At 35.5% G+C, this 23,722-nt stretch overlaps 1 protein-coding gene across 26 annotated transcripts in view; it reads left to right on the top strand.

The window, feature by feature from the left end:
- Window positions 1-23,722, top strand: part of LOC105470793 (discs large MAGUK scaffold protein 1) — a 281,159-nt gene that overhangs the window by 90,782 nt on the left and 166,655 nt on the right. For all 26 annotated transcript variants that reach the window (XM_071090611.1, XM_071090606.1, XM_011723039.2 and 23 more), the window contains one exon: window positions 19,170-19,334. In XM_071090611.1, the coding sequence (XP_070946712.1) occupies window positions 19,170-19,334 (165 nt within the window). The remainder of the gene's footprint in view (window positions 1-19,169; window positions 19,335-23,722) is intronic.

The following is a 23,722-nucleotide window of genomic DNA, read 5'->3' as shown; positions in this document are numbered from 1 at the left end:
ATTTTAGTGGATATGCAGTGGTTTAGTGGGTATTGTGGCTTTATTTGCGTTTTTTTGATGACTTGTGATGTTGAGTATCGTTTCATGCTTTACATGAAATCTTCTTTTGTGAAGTGTTTTGGATTGAATTGTGTCTCCCACAAAAAAGATATGTTGGAGTCCTAGCCTCTAATATCTCAGAATATGACCTTATTTGGAGATAAGGTCTTTACAGAGATAGTCAGATTAAAATGAGGTTATTGGGGTGGGCTATTCCAGTATAACTGGTGTCCTTATACAAAGGAGGAATTTGGTCAAAGAGACATGACACAGCAAGAATACTATGTGAAGATGAAGGCAGAGATCAGAGTGATGCATCTGTAAGCCAAGGAATGCCGAAGACTGCCGGCTGCTAGAAGTTAGGAAGAGAGGCATGGAACAGACTGATCCTCACAGCCCTTAGAGGAAACCAATTCTGCTTACACCTTGGTCTCAGGCTTCGAGCCCCCAGGACTGAGACAATAAGCTTTTGTTGTTTAAGCCACTCAGTTTGGCATACTTTGCTGCAGCAGCTCTAGAAAGCTAATGCGTTGAGTTTTGTTTAAATTTGTTCCCTATTTAAAAGAACTGGATTGTTTGTATTATTGTTGAATTGTAAAAGATCTTTCTATATTCAGATATGAGTCCTTTATCAGATACTTTTATTGCACATATGTTATTTCATTCTGTAGCTTGCCTTTTACTTCTCTTAGTGGTGACTTTCAAAGAGCAGAAGTTTTAATTAAGCCCAGTTTGTCAAAAACTTTCATCATTGTGCTTTGTGTGTTTTGTATAGTAAATCTTTTCCTACTCTTAATTTGCAGACAGATTTTCTTGTATTTTATTCTAGAAGTTTTATAGTTTTAGGTTTTACTTTTAAGTCTGTGATTCATTTTAGATTAAATTTTGTGTCTGTTGTGAGGTAAAGGTTGATGTTAATTTTTTTCTACGTAGATATCCATTTGCTCTAGCACTGTGTTGAAAAACTTTTTCATCCTTCCTTGAATTGGTTATGCACTTTGTCAAAAATCAGCCATTCACACCATATGTGTGTGAATTTATTTCTGAACTCTTTATTCTGTTTCGTTGATATGTGTGTTCTTCATTTGACCGATACCAAACTGCCTTGACATCAGGTAATGTAGGTTGTATGTCTTCCAACTTCGTTCTTCTTAAAATGTGGTTCAGCTCTTCTAGGTTGTTTGCATTTCAGCATTTTAGAATCACTTTATTATCTTCTACAAAAATTGTGCTGGAATTATTATTGGGATTGCATTGAATCTATAGATTATTTGAAGAAAATCAACTTCCTAATAATATTGAGTCTTCCAAACCACAAATATATGATGTCTGTTTAGATCTTAATTTCTTTGAGTGATGTTCTATAATTTGCAGTGAAGGCATCTTGTACATCTTTTGTTAAATTAATTCTTAAGTATTTTATCTTTTTTGGAGTTGGTGCAAATGGAACTTTTACAAAGTTTTGGCTTCCAATTATTCACTATTGGTGTAAAAAACATAATTTGATTGATTAACTTGTATCCTGCAATCTTACTAAAGTCAACTGTTGTTTTAGTAGTCTTGTAAATTCCTTGGGGTTTTCGGTGTGAACAGTCATGTCATTTGCAAATAGAGACAGTTTTACTTAATCTTTACTGGCTGTTACACTTTTTCTTTCTTTTGCCTGCCTTCCAGCCACAGTTAGGGCCTCCAGCATAATGTTGAAAACAAGTGAGGCAAGTAAGCATCCTTTCCTCCGTCTTAAAGTTCAACATATCACCATTGCGTACGTTAGCGGTAGGGTTTTTTGTTTGTTTTTTAAAACTTTCAGGTTCGGGGTACATGTGAAGCTTTGTTACATAGGTGAACAGATTATTACATCACCCAAGTATTAAGCCCAGTACCCAGTAGTTATCTTTTCTGCTCCTCTCCCTCCTCCTCCTCTCCACCATCTAGTAGACCCCAGTGTCTATCGTTCTCTTGTGTTCATTGGTTCTCATCATTTAGTTCCCATTTAAAAGTGAGAACATTCAGTATTTGGTTTTCTGTTCCTGTGTTAGTTTGCTAAGGATAATAGCCTCTAGCACCATCCATGTTCTCGCAAAAGACATGATCTTGTTCTTTTTCATGGCTGCACAGTATCCCATGGTGTATATGTACCACATTTTTTTTTAGCCAGTCTGTCATTGATGTCCATGTCTTTGCTATTGTGAGTAGTGCTGCAGTGAAAGTTTGTGCACATGTGTCTTTGTGGTGGAATGGTTTATATTCCTCTAGGTATATAACCAGTAATGAGATTGCTGGGTCAAATGGTAGTTCTGCTTTTAGCTCTTTGAGGAATCACCATACTACTTTCTACAATGGTTGAACCCATTTATACTCCCAACAACAGTGTATAAGTGTTCCCTTTTCTCCATAACCTCACCAGCGTCTGTTTTTTGACTTTTTAATAACCATTCTGACAGGTGTGAGATGGTATCTCATTGTGGGTTTCTTTTGCATTTATTTAGTTCTGTTTATGTGATGAATTACATTTATTGATTGGTGTATGTTGAACCAGCCTTGCATCCCCGGATGAAGCCTACTTGATTGTGGTGGATTAGCTTTTTAATGTGCTGCAGGATTCAGTTTTTAAGTAGTTTGTTGAGGATTTTTGCGTCAATGTTCATCAAGGATATTGGCCTGAAGCTTTCTTTTTTTGTCGTCTCTCTGCCAGGTTTTGGTATAGGATGATGCTGGCCTCATAGAATGAGTTGGAGAGGAGTTCAGCCTCTTCAGTTTTTTTGGAATAGTTTTGGTAGAAATGGTACCAGCTCCTCTTTGTACATCTGTTAGCTGTAAGGTTTTCATAAATGCCCTTTATCAGATTGAGATTGTTCCTCTGGATTTTTAGTTTGCTGAGAGTTTTATGAATTGGTATTCAATTGGATCAGATATTTTATATGTCTGTTGAAATAATCATATAATTTTTCTCCTTCGTTCTGTTAAATATAGAGAATTACATTTATTTATTTTTTGGATGTTAAACTAACCTTACCTTCTTGAAATCATATTTGGTCATGATGTATTATCCTTTACAGCATCTTTTTCATATTCAATTTGCTATATTTTAAACAGGATTCTTGCATTTATGTTCATAAAAGATATTTGTGTCATTTTCTTTTTTTGTAATGTCTTTGTCAGGTTTTGGTATTAAGGTTATGCTGATCTCATAGTTGGGAGATGTTCACTCTATTTATTGAAAGAATTGTGTAAAATTGATATTGCTTCTTTCTTAAATGCTTGGTAGAATTTAGTGTATTTGGGCCTGGAGTTTTCTCAGTGGGAAGAGTTTTGGTAACAGATTGAATTTCTTTAATATATATTAAATAAGTATCTTTATATTTCTTATAAAGACCTATATATATAAATTTGGGAGGCCACTCAGATTTACTGTTTTATATTGTGTCAGAATATGGTGTGTGGTAAGATGTGTTTTTTGGGGAATTTCTTGATTTCATGTAACCTATTGGATTAGTTTGCCTAAAGTTTTTTATAATTATTTTTTATTATCTTTATAAGATCCATAGGTTTTTTTTTTAAGCAATAACCTCTCTTGCATTTTTTATTATTGGTAATTTTATTGGTAATTATATTCTCTATTTCCTTGATCTGTCTGGAATAGAGTTTATCTATTTTTATGATTATTTGGCTTTGTTAATATACTCAATTCTTTGTTTTCTGTTTCATTGATTTCTGCCTTTTATTATTTCCTTCCTTCTCTTCCCCTCAGGTTTACTTAGTCTTTTTTTTTTTTTTTTTTTTTTGTAGCTTCTCAAGGTGTATCCTTAGGTCAGTGATTTTAAACTTTCATTTTTAATATAAGCAGTTAAAGCTACAGATTTCCTTTTAAGTACTTGTAAAGTTTGTTAGTAGTTCAGAACCCTCAGGTTCAGTAATTTCCTAGAAGAACTCACAGAACTCACTGAAAGCTATTATACTCACGGTTATGGTTTATCACTTGAAAGGATACCGATTAAAATCTGTATTAAAATTAAAAGCCATGGGAGAGATACAAGGGACAGAGTCCAGAAAATTTCCGAATGAAGAGTTTCCAGTTGTCCTCTCTGGAGTCATGGATGATGTTAACCCTCCTGGCAACAATGTGTGACAATAAGCACTGAGTATTCCAACCAGGGAAATTCAGTCAGGACATTCCAAGGGTTTGGAGGGATTTAAAAACAAGGTTAAATTCTTTACTACCTAGTCCTGTTTAGCTTCATTATTCCTCCATTCTGAATTGTTTCTAATTCCCTTCTGGAGTTCTTTGAATCATGAGATTTTTAGAAGTATGTGTTTAATATTCAAATACTAGGAATTTTACTAGATATCTTGTTGTTTTTCAGTTAATTCCATTGTGGTTAGAGAATGGATTGTTTGTGATTTCAATCCTTTTAAATTTGTGACTTGTTTTGTGGCCTAGCATATGGTCTGTATTGGCAAATGTACCACATTCACAGAAGGTGATGTATTTTCTTCAGTTCTTAAGTGTTGTTTATCATAAATATTAATTAGGTCAAGACAGTTGATAGTTTGTTCAGTTTGTCTGTCTTATATTTGTATAGTCCTATCAGTTGCTAATCAAGGAGTTTAAATCTCTTACTAAAATTGTAGAATTGTCTATTTCTCCCTTTAATTTCCGTTGGTTTTGCTTGTGTATTTTAAGGCCCTGTTATTAAGTACACACATTTATGGTTCTTATAACTTCCTGGTGAATTAAATTTTTAGCTTTTTGAAATCTCTCTTTTTCTTTAGATAACTCTGTCTTGAAGTCTGTTTTATCATATGTTAATATAGGCACTTCAGCTTTCTTATGCTTACAGTTTATATACCTTTTTTTTGCATTCATATGCTTTCACTCTGCCTTTATTTACAAAGTATATCACTCCCTTTGCATGAAGTAAGATTCATGCTCAGATTCTCAACATCATTTAGTGGTGGCCCAAGTCATATGTTTGCCTTTTAAATATGAGAAATCTGATTCTTACTAATTATTAATTAAAATCAGTTAACATACTAAATTACTTTTATTAATTTTTTTAGTGGATTTGCTTGGATTTTCTAGCTGTGTACCAGTATCTCCTGTAATGATTGTTTTACTAACTCATTAAGATTTTTTTCATTTTAAAGGTAATTTTGTGAATGAATAATACATTCACATGGCTTAAAATTTAAAAGCTGTATGAAGATGAAAAGGTCTGCCTCTCGCCTCTTTCCCCCAGGTGTAAATCTCCTCTCGTCAAGCAGCTAAAGCTATTGGTTTCCTGTGCATCCTAGTTTCTCCATGTATAAGTAAATATGTGTATTTTCTCCTCCTCTTACCATCCCCCCAACTACCCGCACCCCGCCACACACACAGGAGTAGAGTCGACACTATTCTGGACTTGTTTTTACCACTTAACATTATATTCTGGAGCTTTTTCTGTTTCCATACCTGAAGACCTTTCTCATCATTTTATGGCTTATGGTATTCTCTTATTTGAATAAGAATGATTTATTTGACAAGTTCATTGTTACTAGATATAGTGATGGATGTTTTTAATTATTTGTTTTACAAACAATACAAACACATCGATTGTAAACATGGCAATATTTCTATAGGATAAATTTCTAAAAGTAGAATTATCAGGTCAGAGGTTATATATATTCATAATTTTGATAGAAGTTGCGAAATTGTCCTTTTATAGAGGTAGTACCATTGTATACTCCACCGATTCATATGAAAGTTCCTGTTTTTCCCATGTCCTCATCAGTATATAGTATGTTATCAAACTTAGATATTTGACAATCTGATAATGTGAGAAGTAGTACATCAGTGTAGCTTTAATTTACATTTATCCTCTTGGGAGTAGTAGATAAACGTATTTTTGTATATGTAAGAATTACTTGATTTTTTTTCTCTAAATTGTTTGCTTATTCTTGTTCCATGCATTAGAGAGAGGGCTGGAGGGTTTTACATCTTTTTCTTAGGGACTAGTAGTCTTTAAATGTGTTTGTGAAATTAGTCCTTTGGATTTAAGTTACAAATATTTTTTTTTCCTAGTTTTTAACGTTTTGACGTCTAGCCAAATTTATCAGTCTTTTTTTAATGGCTTCTCAGTATTATGTTACAGCTATATAGGTCTTTGTTGTAAAAGAATTTCTCTAGAAGAATCTTGTGTTATAGTCTCATTTAAAAAAATATTTGGGATATTTTTTGTTGTACTACCCATTTTCCCCCTTGCTATTTATTGAATAATCTTTTAACCAATGATATTGGTTGAAGATATAAACTTTATTAAAAATAGTACCAAAGTTCTGTTAATATACCGATTTTCATCTTTGTTTCACTGATCTTTCTGTTCTTGTACCAGTAACACCATGTATTAATCAAGGTTTTATAATAGATTTTAAAATTTGTTGAAGATTGTGCACACTTATTCCTTATCTGTAGACTTTCTCTTTTTCTTCCTGGTTTTTTAAAGTAACTTTAGTTACCTTTTCTAATTTCTGCATAAATATTTGAGTAAATGAATTAATTTTCTGTTGGCCTTTTCATTGGGATTATGTTAAAGATAAAAGTATAGATAAACTTAGGAAGGAGATGATATCTTTTGACTTGATTCTTTCTACCAAGAACATGGCCTGTCTTCTTTTCATTTGGTAAAGTTGGACATTTGGATACTTCAGTTTTATTCCTGGGCATTTTATCTTTTTTTGTTTCTATTTCAGATATGGCCTTCTATTTCCTTGTATCATCTAATTGATTATTATTAGTTTAAATCAGAGACCAGCCATCTTTGCTGTAAAGGACCAGATAGTAAATACTTTAGGCTCTGTGGGCCGTCTACTTCCCAGCTCCACCACCATATTACAGAGGCAGCTAGAAAGCAGCCACAAGTCATACATGAAGTGTGAATGAGTGTGGCTGTGTTCCACGAAAACTTCCTTTACAAAAATAGGTAGCAGGTCATATTTGAAAGTAGTCCAACAAAATTTCCAGCATACTTAGTTAAATGAAGGCAATCAATATCTATATATTCATTTTCTGCCTGGATACGTAACTGAAATCTTTTATTTACTGTTGGTATATTGTTCTTTATTTTTATTTATTTATTTATTTATTTATTTATTACATTTCCCTTGGATTTTCTAGATTTACCATCAGGTCGGTGGTAATTTTATTCTTTTCCTTCTAATTTTTTTTATCTCATAGTTTTTTTTCTTACATCTCCTGAAAAGTGTTAGCAGTAGTTATAATGATATGCTTATTTCCGACTTCAATGCGAATGATGTGTTTCCCCATTAGTCAGATTAATTGTTGACTTTTTGGGTGAATAGAAGGATACTATAAATCAAGGCTCATGCGTGTAATCCCACCACTTTGGGAGGCTGAGGCAGGTGGATTGCTTTGAGCTCAAGAGTTCGAGACCAGCCCGGGCAATGTGGTGAAACCCTGTCTCCAAAAAATACAAAAATTAGCTGGGTGTGGTGGCTCGTGCCTGTGGTCCCAGCTACTTGGGAGGCTAAGGCTGGAGAATTGCTTGAGCCTGGGAAGGGGAGGTTGCAGTGAGCCGAGATTACGCCACTGCACTCCAGCCTGGGTGACAGAGTGAGATCCTGTCTCAAAAGAAAAAGAAAATATCTTATATAATTAAGAGTTATTTTTAAAATCAAGAGTATATACTGATTTTTTTAAATGCCATCTTAAAAGAATCCTTAGAAATCATTTGACCCTTTACATCATAGTTTTCTCTGTTTACTTTTCAGTAGCATACTAATAGTCAGAATAATGCTCTGCCTGCCCACCGTCTGCCCCCGCAAAGATGTCTGTGCCCTATAGATAGCCCCTTGAGCATGTGAATACATGGCAAAAGGAAGTTAAGGCCACAAATGGAAATAAGATTTTTAATAAACTGATTTTAAGATAGGGAGATTATCCTAAATTATTTGGGTGGACCCAAAGTTTCCTTGGAAGAAGGAATTGGAAAACAGAATCCAGGAGTTGACAGCATGAGAAGGACTTGGCCTGACGTTGTTGGCTTTGAAGATGGGAAGCGGGCCCCCTGCCAAGCAATCTATATAGACAGTCCCCGGAAACTGGAAAAGGCAGGAAAAGAGATTCTCCTTTAGAGCCTCTGACACCCAGTGAAACACATTTTGGACTTCTCAACTACAGAACTATACAAATTTTGGTTGTTTTAAGCCACTGTGTTTGGTAACTTACTATCGCAGCCATAGAGAAGTCGTGTTCTCAGTTTTAGTGGGTACACTTCACCATTAATTGTAGTGTCAGTTTCAGTTTGATTTGTAGTAGGAAACTGTCGGGTTGTTACTGTTTTACTCCAAGAGTTGGCAGTGCTTGTTTTTAATCATAATGGATGTTTTTGTTTGTTGATTATTTGGTATTCATTAATTTTTTTTTTCCTTTTGACTTGTAATGAGGTCAGGTACATGAAATGCTTTTTTGATATTTGCCTATTCTGACATGTTTGGAATGTATTCTACTCGGGTTATAATATTTTGATGATCTGAGCTCTTTTGCTAATGTTTTGTTTTGGAACTTTGCATTTACATTCATAAGTGAGATTGGTTTCTAGTTTTTTTTGTCCTTTCTGAGGAATTATTTTTTTAGAATGTTGTCCTTTCTCATGATTATTGTTTCAAGGCTTTATTTCATTCCGTCATGGCCAGTTTTGGAAATTTATATATTCCTATAAAATCGTAACGACACAATTTTATTTGTATTGTATTTTGCTTCCCCCCTCCTCCCCCACCCTTTCCCTAATCCAGGCTTGATTTCTGGGGGAAGGAGTAAGTCCCAATATTGGTAAGGTATACCATTTTTCACATGTATAGCTTTATCATATGAAGGTTGAACACATTTTTATTTTTTATATTTTGGCATGTTCAAGATGGTTTGGTACGTGGAAATCTTATCTTGGTATATGACATTTCCTTCCTTAAAAAGCTTGAATTAGTAATTCTGTTCTTCTTGGCCCTTAACCTTTTGGCAATTGCTGTCAGTGGTTTCAGGGGTTTTTAATACTTTTTTATTCCAGGCAAGTGAATGAATAGTCATCTCCCTGTATCCACAGGGGATTGGGTCCAGGATAATACCGCCTGCTGCCCATGGATGCCAAAATCAGTGGCTGCTGATGCCCAAGTCCTTGATACATAAAAGACATAGTATTTGCATATAACCTGTGCACATCCTCCTGTATTTTAAATCATCTCTAAATTACTTACAATACCTAATTCTACGTAAATGCTACATAAATAGTTGTTACACTGTATTGTTCTTTAGTTGTATTATTTTTGTTGTATTTTTCCCCCCAAATGTTTTCCATCTGCAGTTGTTTGAATCTGTAGATATGGAACTCACAGATATGGAGAGCCAACTGTAGTTGGGAGAAATTGTTTAACCACAGGCAATAGTTTAATTGTACCTAAAATACTCATTCCAGCTCCCAGAAAACAAGCAATCTAACATCAATTATTATAGGATTCTTCTGTTTCTATTCCTGTAGCTTCATATTAAACCATTGGGTCAAGAACAAAAACAGTAATGTTTCCTATGCATTTCTGTATTGTGGTTAGCTCATTTGAAATGTATAAGTAGAAAAATGAAGTCAGTGTAATGTGGAAATCACATTGATTCACATGGTTTTTCCCACACATGGGAGCAGACTGAGCCGTGGGAATAGGATTATAATCTTTAGCTGGAGAATAGAAAAGCTCTTGGCTCTTGAGCTACCTGTGAGCAAGGTGTTCTTTGTACTCTCTTAAGTAAGTTAAAGACAAGCACCTCCACCGAGGCCTTCGGCCACAGAGATTCATTCCTAACCCAGTATGACTCTTTGCAGATGATAGATTTCGTTGTCTTCCTTACCCTAAAAGTATCAGTATGGTTTGGGCACCCACCAGCCCTATTTTAATTACAGTGTTGGCAGTTTGTACACTTTTACTGCTTGCTGTGGCTCTTGCCTACCTGAGCAATACAATTTAATGACTGCTCTTTTTCCCTGACAGAGGCCATTTACTTTAACCTTGAAACCAAGAGTATAGTTTTGCTCTTGAAAGGATAATTTTTTAATTGTTAAAGATTGCAAAAGTGAAAGTAAGGATTTTGGAGAAGACATGTAGTAAATGTCTGTGGCTTTAAGGTATTTTATTGATCCTAAAATATACTTTTCTCTACTTTTAACCTGTCTCAAATTTGGAATTATTTGCAATTGATGTACTTCACAATTTATTTGGCAGTGTTTTTTTTCTTTTTTCTTTTTAGGGGGCTAAATATAATTACTGGGGCATCTTATAATTGATGATGTGTACTGGATTTGTGGAATACAGTATTTGCTAGTTAGGTAAATTTTAGAATTTAAAATATCCTGGTTCTGACTTTGAGAAAACCTAGTCTTCGAATGGAGATACTGTAATCTTTCGATTTTGGAACTGTTTTTGAAAGTTCATGACACAGACTGTGACAAAGTTTTCTAAGTATTTTACAAGATGGAGATGTTACAAATTTTATTTTATTTTGAGACAGGGTCTTACTCTGTTGCATAGGCTGGAGGGCAGTGGTGTGGCTCACTGCACATGGCATGCAGCCTCAACCTCCCAGGCTCAAGCAATTCTTCTACGTCGGCCTCCCCAGTAGCTGAAACTACAAGCACACTTCACCACGTCCAGCTAATTTTTAAAATTTTTTGTAGAGGCAGAGTCTCAAAAATGGTCCTGAACTCCTGGGCTCAAGTGATCCTCTTGTGTCCGCCTTCCAAAGAGTTGGGATTACAGGCGTGAGCCACTGTCCCAGGCCTAAAATTAACATTTCTATACACAAAATACACATTTTCCCTTCCGCTTCACTGTCACTTTTACGACAAATCTAACAGTGGTTAGACTGGATCATTCTCTGACAGGGACAGCATTCCTCCCTACCCCCCAGACTTATTTAAAGTAATTTTCCCAAATCCCTTTGAAAAACTGGCTAAAGTTGTGAACATTTCTTCAGAAGTAATGCTCACATCTCCTTAAAATGCTTTTACAATTTTCTGGTTTGCAGTGTTAGGCAATTACGCTTCTTGTTTTTGTTTTGTTTTGTTTTTAGCATATTGGTTAGAAACTAGAGAAGTGTTGAGTAAGATGATACTGCCTTGATTGCCACTTTAAGAATGCTTCTGTTTCTCCATCAAATATGATTGCTGGTAGATGCTTTAAAAGTTTATTTGTATTTCTGTATTGCTAAGAGTTTTTCTTCTCCTAAAATCAGGATTGGGTTTAAAATTTTGAGATTCTTAGGTGGTGGTTCTTAGAGCATTTATTGAGATGATCCTGTGAATTTTGTTCTTTGATCTTTTCATATGTTAAAATACATGAATACATGACTGTCTTAAAATTGAGCCATCCTTATTGTTGGGATACATTTCACATCATAGTGTTGGATTCAGTTTGCTTTTTTTCCTTCCAAAACATTTGAATTCATATTCAAAGTGAGAGTCTCTTGTGTTTTCAGGTTCTATAATCTGGTTGAGAAATTTGGAAGGTTTTGTCTTCTTCAGGAAGGCAGCAATCAGTGTTTCCTTGATAGACGTGAAGTGCAGATATAATACATTTACATTTATCGTTATCACTCGTTTTGTAATTCTGCTCATCTTACATTTATTATGGTTTCCATGCATTTGGTTTATTTATGTATAATCATGGGGTACAAGTCCAGTTTTGCTACATTAATAAACTGCATTGTGGTGAAATCAAGGCCCCCAGAGCATCCATCACTAAAGCAGTGCACATGGTACCCACCAGACTGCCTCCTGTCATCCACCTCTCCACCCCTCCACCCCTGCAAGTCTGCGTTGTCCATCATTCCACACTCTGCGTCCATGTGTACACATTATTGAGCTCCCGCTTACAAGTGAGAGCATGCGGTATTTGTCTTTCTGTGTCTGAGTAATTTCACTGAAGTGTTTTGGCTATTTGGGCTCTTTTTTGTTTTCATATGAACTTTAGGATTTTTTTTCCTACTTCTGTGAAAAATGATATTGGTATTTTACTGGGGATTACATTGAACCTCTAGATTGCTTTGGACAGTGTGGTCATTTTAACTTTATTCATTCTTCTGATCCATGAGCATGGGGTGTTTTTCCATTTGTTTGTGTCATCTGCCATGTATTTCATCATTGTTTTGTAGTTTTCCTTGTAGAGATCTTTTGCCTCCTTGGTTGAATGTATTCCTAGGTATTTTATTATTTTATTTTATTTTGTAGTTACCATAAATGGGATTGCCTTCTTGATTGGGTCTTTGGCCAGATCATTATTTGTGGATAGGAACACTACTGATTTCTGTACATTGATTTTGTATCCTGAAACTTTTCCTGAATTCATTTACCAACTCAGAGTTTTTTTTGTGGAGTCTTTAGAGTTTTTTAGATATAAGATCATATCATCAGCAAACGGGAATAATTTGACTTCTTCCTCTTTTCTAATGTGGGTGCCTTTTATTTTTTCCTCTTGCCTAATTGCTGTGGCAAGTCTTCCGGTATTGTGTTGAGTAAGAGTGGTGAGAGGGGCTATTCCGGTACCGTTCCAGTTCTTAGGAGGAATGCTTTTAACTTTTCCCCACTAACTATAATGTTGACTGTGGGTGTGTTATATATGGTCTTTTTTATGTTGAGATACGTTTCTTCAAAGCCTAGTTTGTTGTGGACTTTTTATTATGAAAGGAGGCTGAATTTTATTGAATGTTTTTTCTGAGTCTATTGAGATGAGTCTATTGAAATAAGGCTTTTGACCTTATTTCTGTTTATGTAATGTGTCACATTTATTGATTTGTGTATGTTGAACTATCCTTGCCTCCCCAGGATAAATCCCACAGGATCATGGGGTATTATATTTTTGATGGTGCTGTTGGATTCAATTCGCTAGTATTTTCTTAGATTTTTCTGTCTATGTTCATTAGTGGTATTGGCCTGTAGTTTTATTATTTTGCTGTGTCCTTTGTGGTTTTGGTAACAGGATAATACTGGCCTCCATTCCTCAACACATGTTAATCCTCATCTGTTTCAGGAATTTCACATTAAGCCTCACCGCTCCCTTTTATGTTAATGTGTTACTGTTTTTCCTAAAATGAAGTGTATTGGCATGCATGGAACAATATGTGGTACCAAATATTTCTTTTAAATTTACTACTGAAATAATAAGTATTTGAAGGGTAGATAGGGAGATATGTGCACACTAATAATAATTATATTTGTTCAACTGTTTGGTATTGATTTAAGAACCTTGTACTAAATATTTTATTAAATACTTAGTTTTTGGCCTTAATTTGGATTTTCTAATAGATTCAAGAATCTGCATCATTTCCATAATCAGAAAATTGTTTCTAAAGAAAGATATCTGGAAATTATCTAACAGCAGTGAAGTAGTAATTTAGTCACATTCCTGTACGTAAGTCATAGTAGTGAGTAAGTAAATAATATTGCTGATATTGTTAACCAAGATTAAGGGCAGCGTAAAGTTTTATGTCAAAGATAGTGGCCTGAAAAACGTAAACAAGGATGGGAAAATGTGTTTCGAATGTTCTTACTATAATCATTTAAAAATATGTTTCCTCCTTCATCCCTAATCCTCCTCGTCACCACTTTGTAATTCTTTTTAGTCTAAGTGTTAGGTAAGTTAGACTTGGACCATCCTTAGAGAGGCATTAGTTTTCTACATTCTACTTTATTGGCAAACTGGTTTTATATGAAGGTTTCAGTGTTACAAAAAATTGGAAATAGGTTGAGATAAACCTTTAGATAACAAGAAATAGAGATGAATATTGCTGTGTAATGTAATGATGGCCTTGAAAGCTACTTGGAAGTGCTTTCTCAATTAATAATTGTAATGAACCCAAGGTTTCTCTTTTTTGAATAATTACAGGTTAAGCATCCTTTATCCAAAGTGCTTGGGACCAGAAGTGTTTTGGATTTTGGAATTTTTCAGATTTGGGGATATTTGTATATACATAATGAGATATGTTGGGGATGGGACCCAGATCTAAACATGAAATTTGTTTCATGTACACATTATACACGTAGCCTGAAGGACTTCATATACACTATTTTTGTGCATGAAACAGTGTTGTGACTGCAACCCATCACATGAGGTCAGATGTGGAATTTTTCACTTGTGATATGTTGGTGCTCAAAAAGTTTTGAAAATTGGAGCATTTCGGATTTTGGATTTTTGGATTAGGGACGCTCAACCTGTAATAGAGAATAGACTTTAGATTTGGTAACTGTTTTTATAAAAGGTTTTCTTAAAGGTACAAGTATAAGGGAACTCAGAAACTTTAATAAGAGATTCCCATTGGCTAGAGATATGTCAATTTCAGGTTCAGAGAAGATTTTTTCAGTAGATTTTATCATCAGATATGTGTAATCCATCAGTTTATCATGATAATTTGTATAATAATTCAAAGATACTCATATACTGTAAAATTTACTCTTTTAAAGTATACAGTTATGTGTGCAGGGTTGTGCACCTACCACCACTAACTAATTTCAGAAGGTTTTCCTCATCCCAGAAGGAAATTCCACATCCATTAGCAGTTGATACCATTTCTCCCTCTTGAGTGAAATTGCTGGGTCTTAAGATACTTCATGTAACTTTTTGAGGAACCGTCAAACTGTTTTCCAGAGGGAATGTGCCGTTTTACATTCCCATCAGTAATGTACGAGAGTTCCCATTTTTCCACATTCTTGACAACACCTGTCGGTCTTTTTTTTATTATGGTCCTCATGTTGGATGTGAAGTAGTATCTCATTATGGATTTGATTTGCATTTATGTAATGACTAATGATGTTAAACATCCTTCCATGTGCTTATTGGCTATTCGTATATCTTCTTTGGGAAAATGTTTAAATCTTTTGCCCATTTTTAAATTGACTTGTTGAGCTGTAAATTGTCTTCTGGACACTAGACACTTATCAAATATATTATTTGTAGTGTTTTTCTCCTCATGCTTTGGGTTGTCTTTTTTTTTTTTTTTTTTTTTTTTTTTTTTTTTTTGGAGTCTGAGTCTCGCTGTGTCACCCAGGCTGGAGTATAGTGGCCCGGTCTTGACTCACTGCAACCTCTGCCTCCCGGCTTCAAACGATTCTCCTGCCTCAGCTTCCTGAGTAGTTGGGACTACAGGCGCCCGCCACCACACCTGGCTAATTTTTGTATTTTAAGTAGAGATGGGGTTTGATTATACTGGCCAGGCTAGTCTCGAACTCCTGACCTCATGATCTGCCCACCTCAGCCCCCCAAAGGGCTGGGATTACAGGTGTGAGCCACCGCACCTGGCCGCTTTGCGTTGTCTTTTCACTTTCTTGATAGTGGCTTTTGATGAACAAAAGTTTTTGTTTTTGTTTTTGTTTTTTTGATGAGTCCAATTTATGTTTTTTCTTTGGTTGATGATGGTTTGGATGTCATATCTAAGATACCATTTCCTAATCCTGAGGTCACAAAGATTTACACTTACGGTTTTCTAAGTGTAGGTCATATATAATTTTAGTTAATTTTGTGTTAATTTTTGTACGTAGTGTAAGGAAAGGGTCTAATTTCATGGTTTTGCATCCAGTTGTCCCAATATCATTTGTTTAAAAAAAAAAGAAAAGATTGTTTCTCCCTTGGCACACATGTCCAAAATCAATTTACTGTAAATGTAAGGATCTATTTCTGGACTCTTCAATTCCATTGATCTATATATCTATATTTATTCCAGTACCGTAGTCTTGATTAATGTAGCTTTGTCGTAAGTTTCAAAATCAGGTGTGAGCCCTGTACTTTGTTGTTCATTTTCAAGATTATTTTGGCTATTCTGCATTCCTCGCAATTCCATGTGGATATTAGGATCAGCTTGTCAGTTTCTGTGGGGGAAAAGTGCCTGATGGAATTTTGACAGAGATTGCATTGAATGCTATATAGAAACTAATTGATCACCTTAGGAGATGACAGGGAGCCAATTTTTCAAATCTGTCTTGGAAACTAGTAAGTAAAGGTATTTTTCCTGTTTCATCTGTGTGAACCATACCAACGGATAACCACATCGTAGGTGGAGTATCTCTTTATACATGTATTCCATTGCATTGGTGAAAAATAAATAGCGAATTAGTTTGTCACAATTTTTGCAAATCCCAGTGAATGAATTAGTTTAGGCATTGAATATCAAGAGCTGCTAACTTTACAAAACGAGAGACAAGCATATGCTTTCTGATAAAATAACCCACCACCACCTGTAGTCTCACCAAAAGGACGGAACGTGAGACTAATCAATTTGTTGTGTCCAGCTGCCAGTTTACTGGAAATAAGGAAGCAAAAGGACTACATTGAAGAACCCCATGATGTTGCAGTCATTTTACTGGAACCTCTTTAGGTCAAATGCCTTGAGTTTTTCCGTAATTATAGAAAATAAAAAAGGATCAAGAGGGAACTTATAGATTAAAAGCTACTTAAAAGACATAATTTTAAAATTATTTCTTTCCTTTTCAGAATGAGGCTTTTTTAAATTTTAATTCCTTTCACGTCCCTCCAAATTACATACGTACATTCATAGACATGGATACATACATACACTGTTGCTTTAAAATGTTTAAACAATGCATTTATATAAAATTTTAAGTATATTTAGGTACATATATAGTTTTAGGTAGAAAATACATATCATGTGTATATAAGTATAGCTTTGAAAGATCCTTTCCTCATTCAGTTATCTATGTTTTTTTTAAATTGTTTTTGTTTGTTTGTTTTTTTTTTTTTGAGACGGAGTCTCGCTCTGCCGCCCAGGCTGGAGTGCAGTGGCCGGATCTCAGCTCACTGCAAGCTCCGCCTCCCAGGTTCACGCCATTCTCCTGCCTCAGCCTCCCAAGTAGCTGGGACTACAGACGCCCGCCACCTCGCCCGGCTAGTTTTTTGTATTTTTTAGTAGAGACGGGGTTTCACTCTGTTAGCCAGGATGGTCTCGATCTCCTGACCTCGTGATCTGCCCGTCTCGGCCTCCCAAAGTGCTGGGATTACAGGCTTGAGCCACCGCGCCCGGCCAGTTATCTATGTTTTTTACTTTGTCCTATTAGAAGATGTAAATTTTTGATCAATTTAACTTCTATGTAGAATTTCCTACGATGGGTGTGTCTCATTTCTTTAGACATTTTGTTAGTTGATTGAAAGGCAGTTTATTGTCAGTTTTTTAAAATTCCAAACTGTAGTGAATATCCTTATCCGTGTATCTCTTCTAAAGTATATCCTAAGTTGTTGAGTACCTGTAGAGTTTCAAAAGACGGCACCAAATTTCCTTCCTTATATCTACTCCTGAGAGTACTTAACTTGTGCTGCCACTCCACGGAGTATGTAAACTGTGTTAGGTTTTCTGTGTTTATGTTAACTTCAGCCTTGCTTACAGGAGAAAGTTAGAGAACCTTTTTTTATTGGTTTTGAAAACACCTGTGAAAAAACTATTCTTGTATCATGTTGAATAAGGTAGTGTTGATATAAACCAGATTGCTGTTTTCCATGTGATTGTACCATTTTACAGAAGGATGTTGTTTAAAAAGTGATACTGGAGGTTGTATAGTAACTTTCAGCATTCAAGCCCATAGTTACGATTCTCTCTTTTTTTTTGGGGGGGTATGTATTTACAAACGTACATTTTTCCTCCCATCTATACAACAGATAACTGGTGTTCCTCCTTAATACTGCTTAATACTGTCTCTCAGCTGATGCTGGGTTTTTTGTTTGTTTGTTTGTTTGTTTCTTCTCACTAAAGAAGTTGAGCATTTTTCCCTCTAAGTTTACTGACCCATTTTTTTTCTACTTTTAAGTTCAGGGGGTACATATGCAGGTTTGTTACTTGGGTAAATTGTGTGTCACTGAGGCTTGGCATAGGAATGATCCTGTCACCAAGGTAGTGAGCATAGTACCCGATAGGTAGCCATCCACCCCACACCCCGTTCCACCTCCCCACTCAAGCAGTCCCCAGTGTTTATTGTTCCCCTCTGTGTGCCCGTGTGTATTCAGTGTTTAGCTCCCACTTACAAGTGGGAACATCATAATACTTTGTTTTCTGTTCCTGTGTTAGTTCACTTAGGATAATGACCTCCAGTTGTATCCATGTTGCCACAGAGGACATGATTTAATTCTTTTTTATGACTGCATAGTATTCTGTGGTGTATATATACCACATTTTCTTTATCCATTCCACCACTGGTGGTCATCTTGGTTGTTTCCATTTCTTTACTATTGTGAATAGCACTGCAGTGAACACGCATGTGTCTTTTTGATAGAATGATTTATTTATTTATTCATTTATTGATTGATTGATTGATTTTGTTCCCAGTAGTAGGATTACTGGGTACTGACCCACTTATATGCCTTTTTAAAAAACTATCACTTTATGTTTGCTATTTTTATTTAAATCATTGATAAGAGCAACTTAATAAACCTTGGTTTCTTGTTGAAATTTTTTTTTATTGTGCCTTGTTTTGTGTCTTTTCTTTATGAGTAGGTTTATTTCAGGGTGATGGGAAAGAGAATTTTTTTTTCAGTGTGGCTTTATTTATGCCATCGGCCTTCTCAGCTTGGTGTGAGGAACCTTTTTTTTAATTATAATAATTTTTTAGAAACAGATTGCATAGAGGTGTGTGAGAGAGAGAGAGAGATTATAGTTAAAATAAAAAATGCTATTGTCTGCTGAACTAATTTTCAGGTAGAAGTTAAAATGGCTGACTTTAAAAAGTTTTGTATACAAGTTAACGGAGTAAGAAAACCAGACTAAGGTGCATAACTTGGGCTTTTCACATTGACTTTATTTAAATAATTGTATCTTAGAGATACATGATTCAGCTAACATTGGGTAAGAAGTGAGCAGTCCAATATTCAGGCTTCTCTATCACCTAGCTTTGAGTCATTTTTAATGTTTAAATTAATTTTATTAAATTATTGGCATTATTTCTAAAATAAAATCCTATTTCTCAGATCTGATGTATTAAACCATAAATATACTTTTTATATTGCTAAATGTTGAGTATTTGGCTAGTTATGAAAACCATGATTTGAATTAAACTCACTTTGCTTATCAGAGCTTTTTCATATTTATTTTCTTTACTTTACAGAAGTACAGGTATCAGGATGAAGACACACCTCCTCAAGAGCACATTTCCCCACAAATCACGAATGAAGTGGTGGGTCCCGAGCTGGTTCACGTCTCAGAGAAGAACTTATCAGAGATTGAGAATGTCCATGGATTTGTTTCTCATTCTCATATTTCACCAATAAAGGTAGGATAGTATCTATTTCTTATCGTTATGAATTACATATTACTTTTGTCAGACATACAGCTCATGCTTGGAGAGAAGTTTTCTTTCATGTAGGTTCTCCCCACCCCCCACCCCCCATTGTAGTATCATAGTTATGGAGAATTTCAGGGTGCTCATTAGTACTCAGGAAAACTGAAAACATTTTTAAATATATATTTTATAAATGAATGTTATTCAAACACTTGCTTTTAAATATTAGTTGGTATAGAAAAAGTGTGTTTCCAGCACTTTGGAAGGCTGAGACGGGTGAATCACTTGAGGTCAAGAGTTTGAGACAAGCCTGGCCAATATGGTGAAATCCCATCTCTACTAAAAATACAAAAAAATTAACCAGGCGTGATGATGCACGCCTGTAGTCCCAGCTACTCGGGAGGCTGAGGCAGGAGAATCGCTTGAGCCTGGGAGGCGGAGGTTGCAGTGAGCCTAGATTACGCCACTGCACTCTAGCCTGGGCGACAGAGCAAGACTCCATTTCAAAAAAGAAAAAGAGCGTTAACATTATCTTTAAATTCCAAATATGTGACCTTTCCTGATCCTGTCATCTCTCCCCTCAGAAGTAACTACAATCCTGAGTTTATTTACCCTTCTTATTAAAGTTCTACTATATATTTAGATGGCTAATTGTTTTGCATATTTTGGACTTTATGTAAATGGACTCATACTGTATCTTACCTTTAACTTGCACTTTTTACTCAGTATCACATTCCTCAGGTTGATTAACTTTACTGCTTCAGAGTTTTCTATTTTATGAATATACTACAATTTATTTTACTTTTGATGGATATGGATTTATTTTCAAGTTATTACTAGTATAGAAAGTGCTTCTAAAAACACAGGTTATATATACATCTTTGTGAATAATGCCAGAGTGTTTCTCAGTAGCTGTGTCATTTCCATTTTCAGCAGCAACATCTAATGTTTTCAGTTGATCCATGTTCTCATCAATTGGTATTCTTATTTTTGGCATTGTTTTGGTTTTGAAATGGTATCTGATTGTGATTTTAATGGGAATTTTATTAGGGAGGTATGATATATTTATTGATCCTTTAGGTTTCCTTAGTGTTATGGGCCCATTTAAGATTTTTGCTCGTTTTTGTATTGGGTCATTCTTTTTATTAATTTGTATTTCTTTATATATTCTGAATACTAATCCTTTGTTGGTTGTGTGTATTTAGCTTAAGGATCATTTCTTACTAGTAAAATTCACCTGGATTTTGTAATTCTCTTTGAGGAGTGTTAACATACTACTGGTTAAAATTTTTAGTGATTATAGTACGATTCAAATTTTCTATCAGTTAATTTTGCTAGGCTATTCTTTTTTTGAGTAATTTTTAACATTTCAGATGTATTTTCAAATTATTATTTATGATATCCTGCTAATACCTTTTAATATCTGTAGCATATGTAGGCATGGCCCCTTTTTTATTCATAATATCGTTTATTTCAGACTCTTTGTTTTCCTTCACCATTCTTGCCAAAAGTGTCCATTTCAAAGATGGTCTTTTCAAAGAACCATCTTAAAAAAAATTATCTTGAGTCCTTGCCCTGTGTGCCCACCCTTATCCCTCTGTTCTTTTACACACATACACATACATATAGACGTGTTTATGTATGTACATGCATATGTGTATATGTAAATATAAATTACAAGTAGGATAGCTGAGTATCAATTAAAGATTGTGTTCAGTATAAGTAATCTCATCTTCCCTTGAGGAACTAAAAGAGAGTTAGGGAGAGTAAACAGCCAAAAAATCAGTTGGCTGTTTACCAGTTAGTGGCAGAAACAGTTCTTTTATCTTTTCTTCCTTTCTCTTTCTATCTTTTTTTTTTTTCTTCTTTTTCGGTTTCTTTGAGTTTATTCTGTTTTCTTGTTTTTCTAGTTTCTCAAGTCAGTTGCTTATTGCACTGATTACCAGCCTTCTTTTCTAGTAGTATTCATTTATAAATATTTCTTGAAACAGGATTTTTAAATGTATCCCACAAGTTTGAATATGTAATGTTTTCTTTTGTATTTTTTTTAACGTCCAGTGTGATTTGTTTTTTGTTAGCCTCATGAGTTACTTAGAAGTGTGTTTAATTCTTAAACATTAGGGACTATTCCTTTTGTATTGTCTTTTTTGTTTTTGTTTTTCTGAGACAGAATCTTGCTCTGTTGCCCAGGCTGGAGTGCATTGGCTATCATAGCTTACTGCAGCCCCAAACTCCTGGGCTCAAGTGATCCTCCCAGCTCAGCCTCCCAAGTAGCTGGGTCTACAGGCACACGCCACCATGCTTGGCTATTTTTTTGTTTTGGTCGAGACAGGGTCTTGCTTTGTTGCCCAGGCTGGTTTTGAACTCCTGGCCTCAAGTGATCCTCTTCCCTTGACCTCCCAAAGTGCTGAGATTACAGGTGTGGGCCTCCACACCTGGCTCATATCTTCTTTTGGATTGTATTTTCTCATCTCATTTTCCCTTACTATTAGCTGGAAGTTAAAAATTGTTTCTCTTCCATTAGTGGTTATTGTAGAAATTTTAATATATGTTTAACTTAAAAAAGTCTAAAGTAAATAAATGCCTTTCACTCTTATTCCAGACAGCATAAGAACCTTAGCATACTAAAGCCCGAGCTCCCGTCTTGTTGTGTGGGCTGTTCCTGTCAGCCCAGGCCTGGTTTTATCTTGATTGAATTAATCTAATTTATTATTTTTGTCCAAAAACACTCCCGGGATATGTATACTTTTTAAATTTCTGATGTTTTGAATTTCTCGTCATCCTCATTGTTACAAACCAACCAAAGCCAATTTGCATATGGCCAACTCTGGTCTTTTGGTAGATCTTTTAGTAGTTATTTTGGTATGTTTGCAGATTATGACACAAGCAGACATTTAAACAGACAGTGAGCCAGCATGCATATTTTATGTAGCCTGTTCTTTAAATCTGATGAAACCCCAGCTTTCCGTTGTTGCCTTAAAAATGCTCATTCTAAGCAGATAAAACAATATTCCAGACACAAGATTTTGTTTACCCAGTGTCTCCACACGTCTTACGGATTAAACCTAAGGTGTTATCCCTAAGGGTTTAGGCCTCTCCAGAGTCTTCCCTTTCCTAAGCAAGGGTGAATTCTGTCTCTAAATTAATTCAACCAGTTCTCATAACTGGGATACTATGCATTTCACCAGCAAAATCCCATTTTGCTCTTTAATAAGCCACTACTTTCATCAGTGACTTACTTCATTATGATAATTGGGAAGACTTTTGGTGTAAATCAAAGATTAATATGACAAAACCCCCCTTTTTTGGTTGTTGTTTTGTTTGGTTTTGTTTGTTTTGAGATGGAGTCTCGCTGTGTTGCCCAGGCTGGAGTGCAGTGGCACGATCTCAGCTCACTACAAGCTCTGCCTTCCGGGTTCCCGCCATTCTCCTGCCTCAGCCTCCCGAGTAGCTGGGACCACAGGCACCCGCCACCATGCCCGGCTAATTTTTTGTTGTTTTTAGTAGAGACGGGGTTTCACCGTGTTAGCCAGGATGGTCTCGATCTCCTGAACTCGTGATCCATCTGCCTCGGCCTCCCAAAGTGCTGGGATTACAGGCGTGAGCCACCGCGCCCGGCCGACAAAACCCTTTTAGCAGCCATCTCCATATGTGATTCTTCTAATTAAATGCTAGGTGATCAATCTTGGTACGTGAATTGAAATACAGACTGGCCTTTGGGAGGTTTACAAGTTCTCCAGGTGTTTCTAATGTACAGGCACAGTTGCCAAGCATTGTCACGCCACTATTACTGCTACTGTAGTTGACCCTTGAACAACATGAGTTGGAACTGCACTGCTCCACTTATATGTGGATCAAACAAATGCAATCAAACATAAGAATATTTGTGTGTTGCAAAACCCAAGTATACAGAGGACTGACTTCGTATAAGCGCATAGCTGACTTCAGGACTTCGGTATGCGAGGATTTGGGTATACTCGGGCAGTCCTGGAACTAGTCCCCCGTGAATGCAAAGCTTGAGGTATTTTCCTGCACTACTGTGCTATCTGTGTTGAGCTATTAATATTTACAAGTAAATTTCTGACATCATTTGTCGAATCCTCCTTCTAGAGTGAGAGACTTAAATTTATAGTATTGAGAAAGAACACATTAATACTTTAAGATTTTCACTGTGTTCTTAATCTGATTTATTCATTCCTTAATCTCCTGACCATAAGTGATGTAAAGTCAATTTTTTGGTATCTGCTTTAAATTGCTCTTTTTCTTTACATGTACTTGCTTTTTGTTTATTATTACAATGATAAAGGATTATCTCCCTTACAGCAAATATTTTATAGAGGCTTACATAAAGGAGTATGTTATTAAAATTAAAATGTCCT

This window comes from Macaca nemestrina, chromosome 2 (assembly GCF_043159975.1).
Source record: "Macaca nemestrina isolate mMacNem1 chromosome 2, mMacNem.hap1, whole genome shotgun sequence".
NCBI classification, from domain to species: domain Eukaryota; kingdom Metazoa; phylum Chordata; class Mammalia; order Primates; family Cercopithecidae; genus Macaca; species Macaca nemestrina.
Note: the sequence above shows the minus strand (reverse complement) of the source record. Positions and strands in the feature narration are given on the sequence as shown.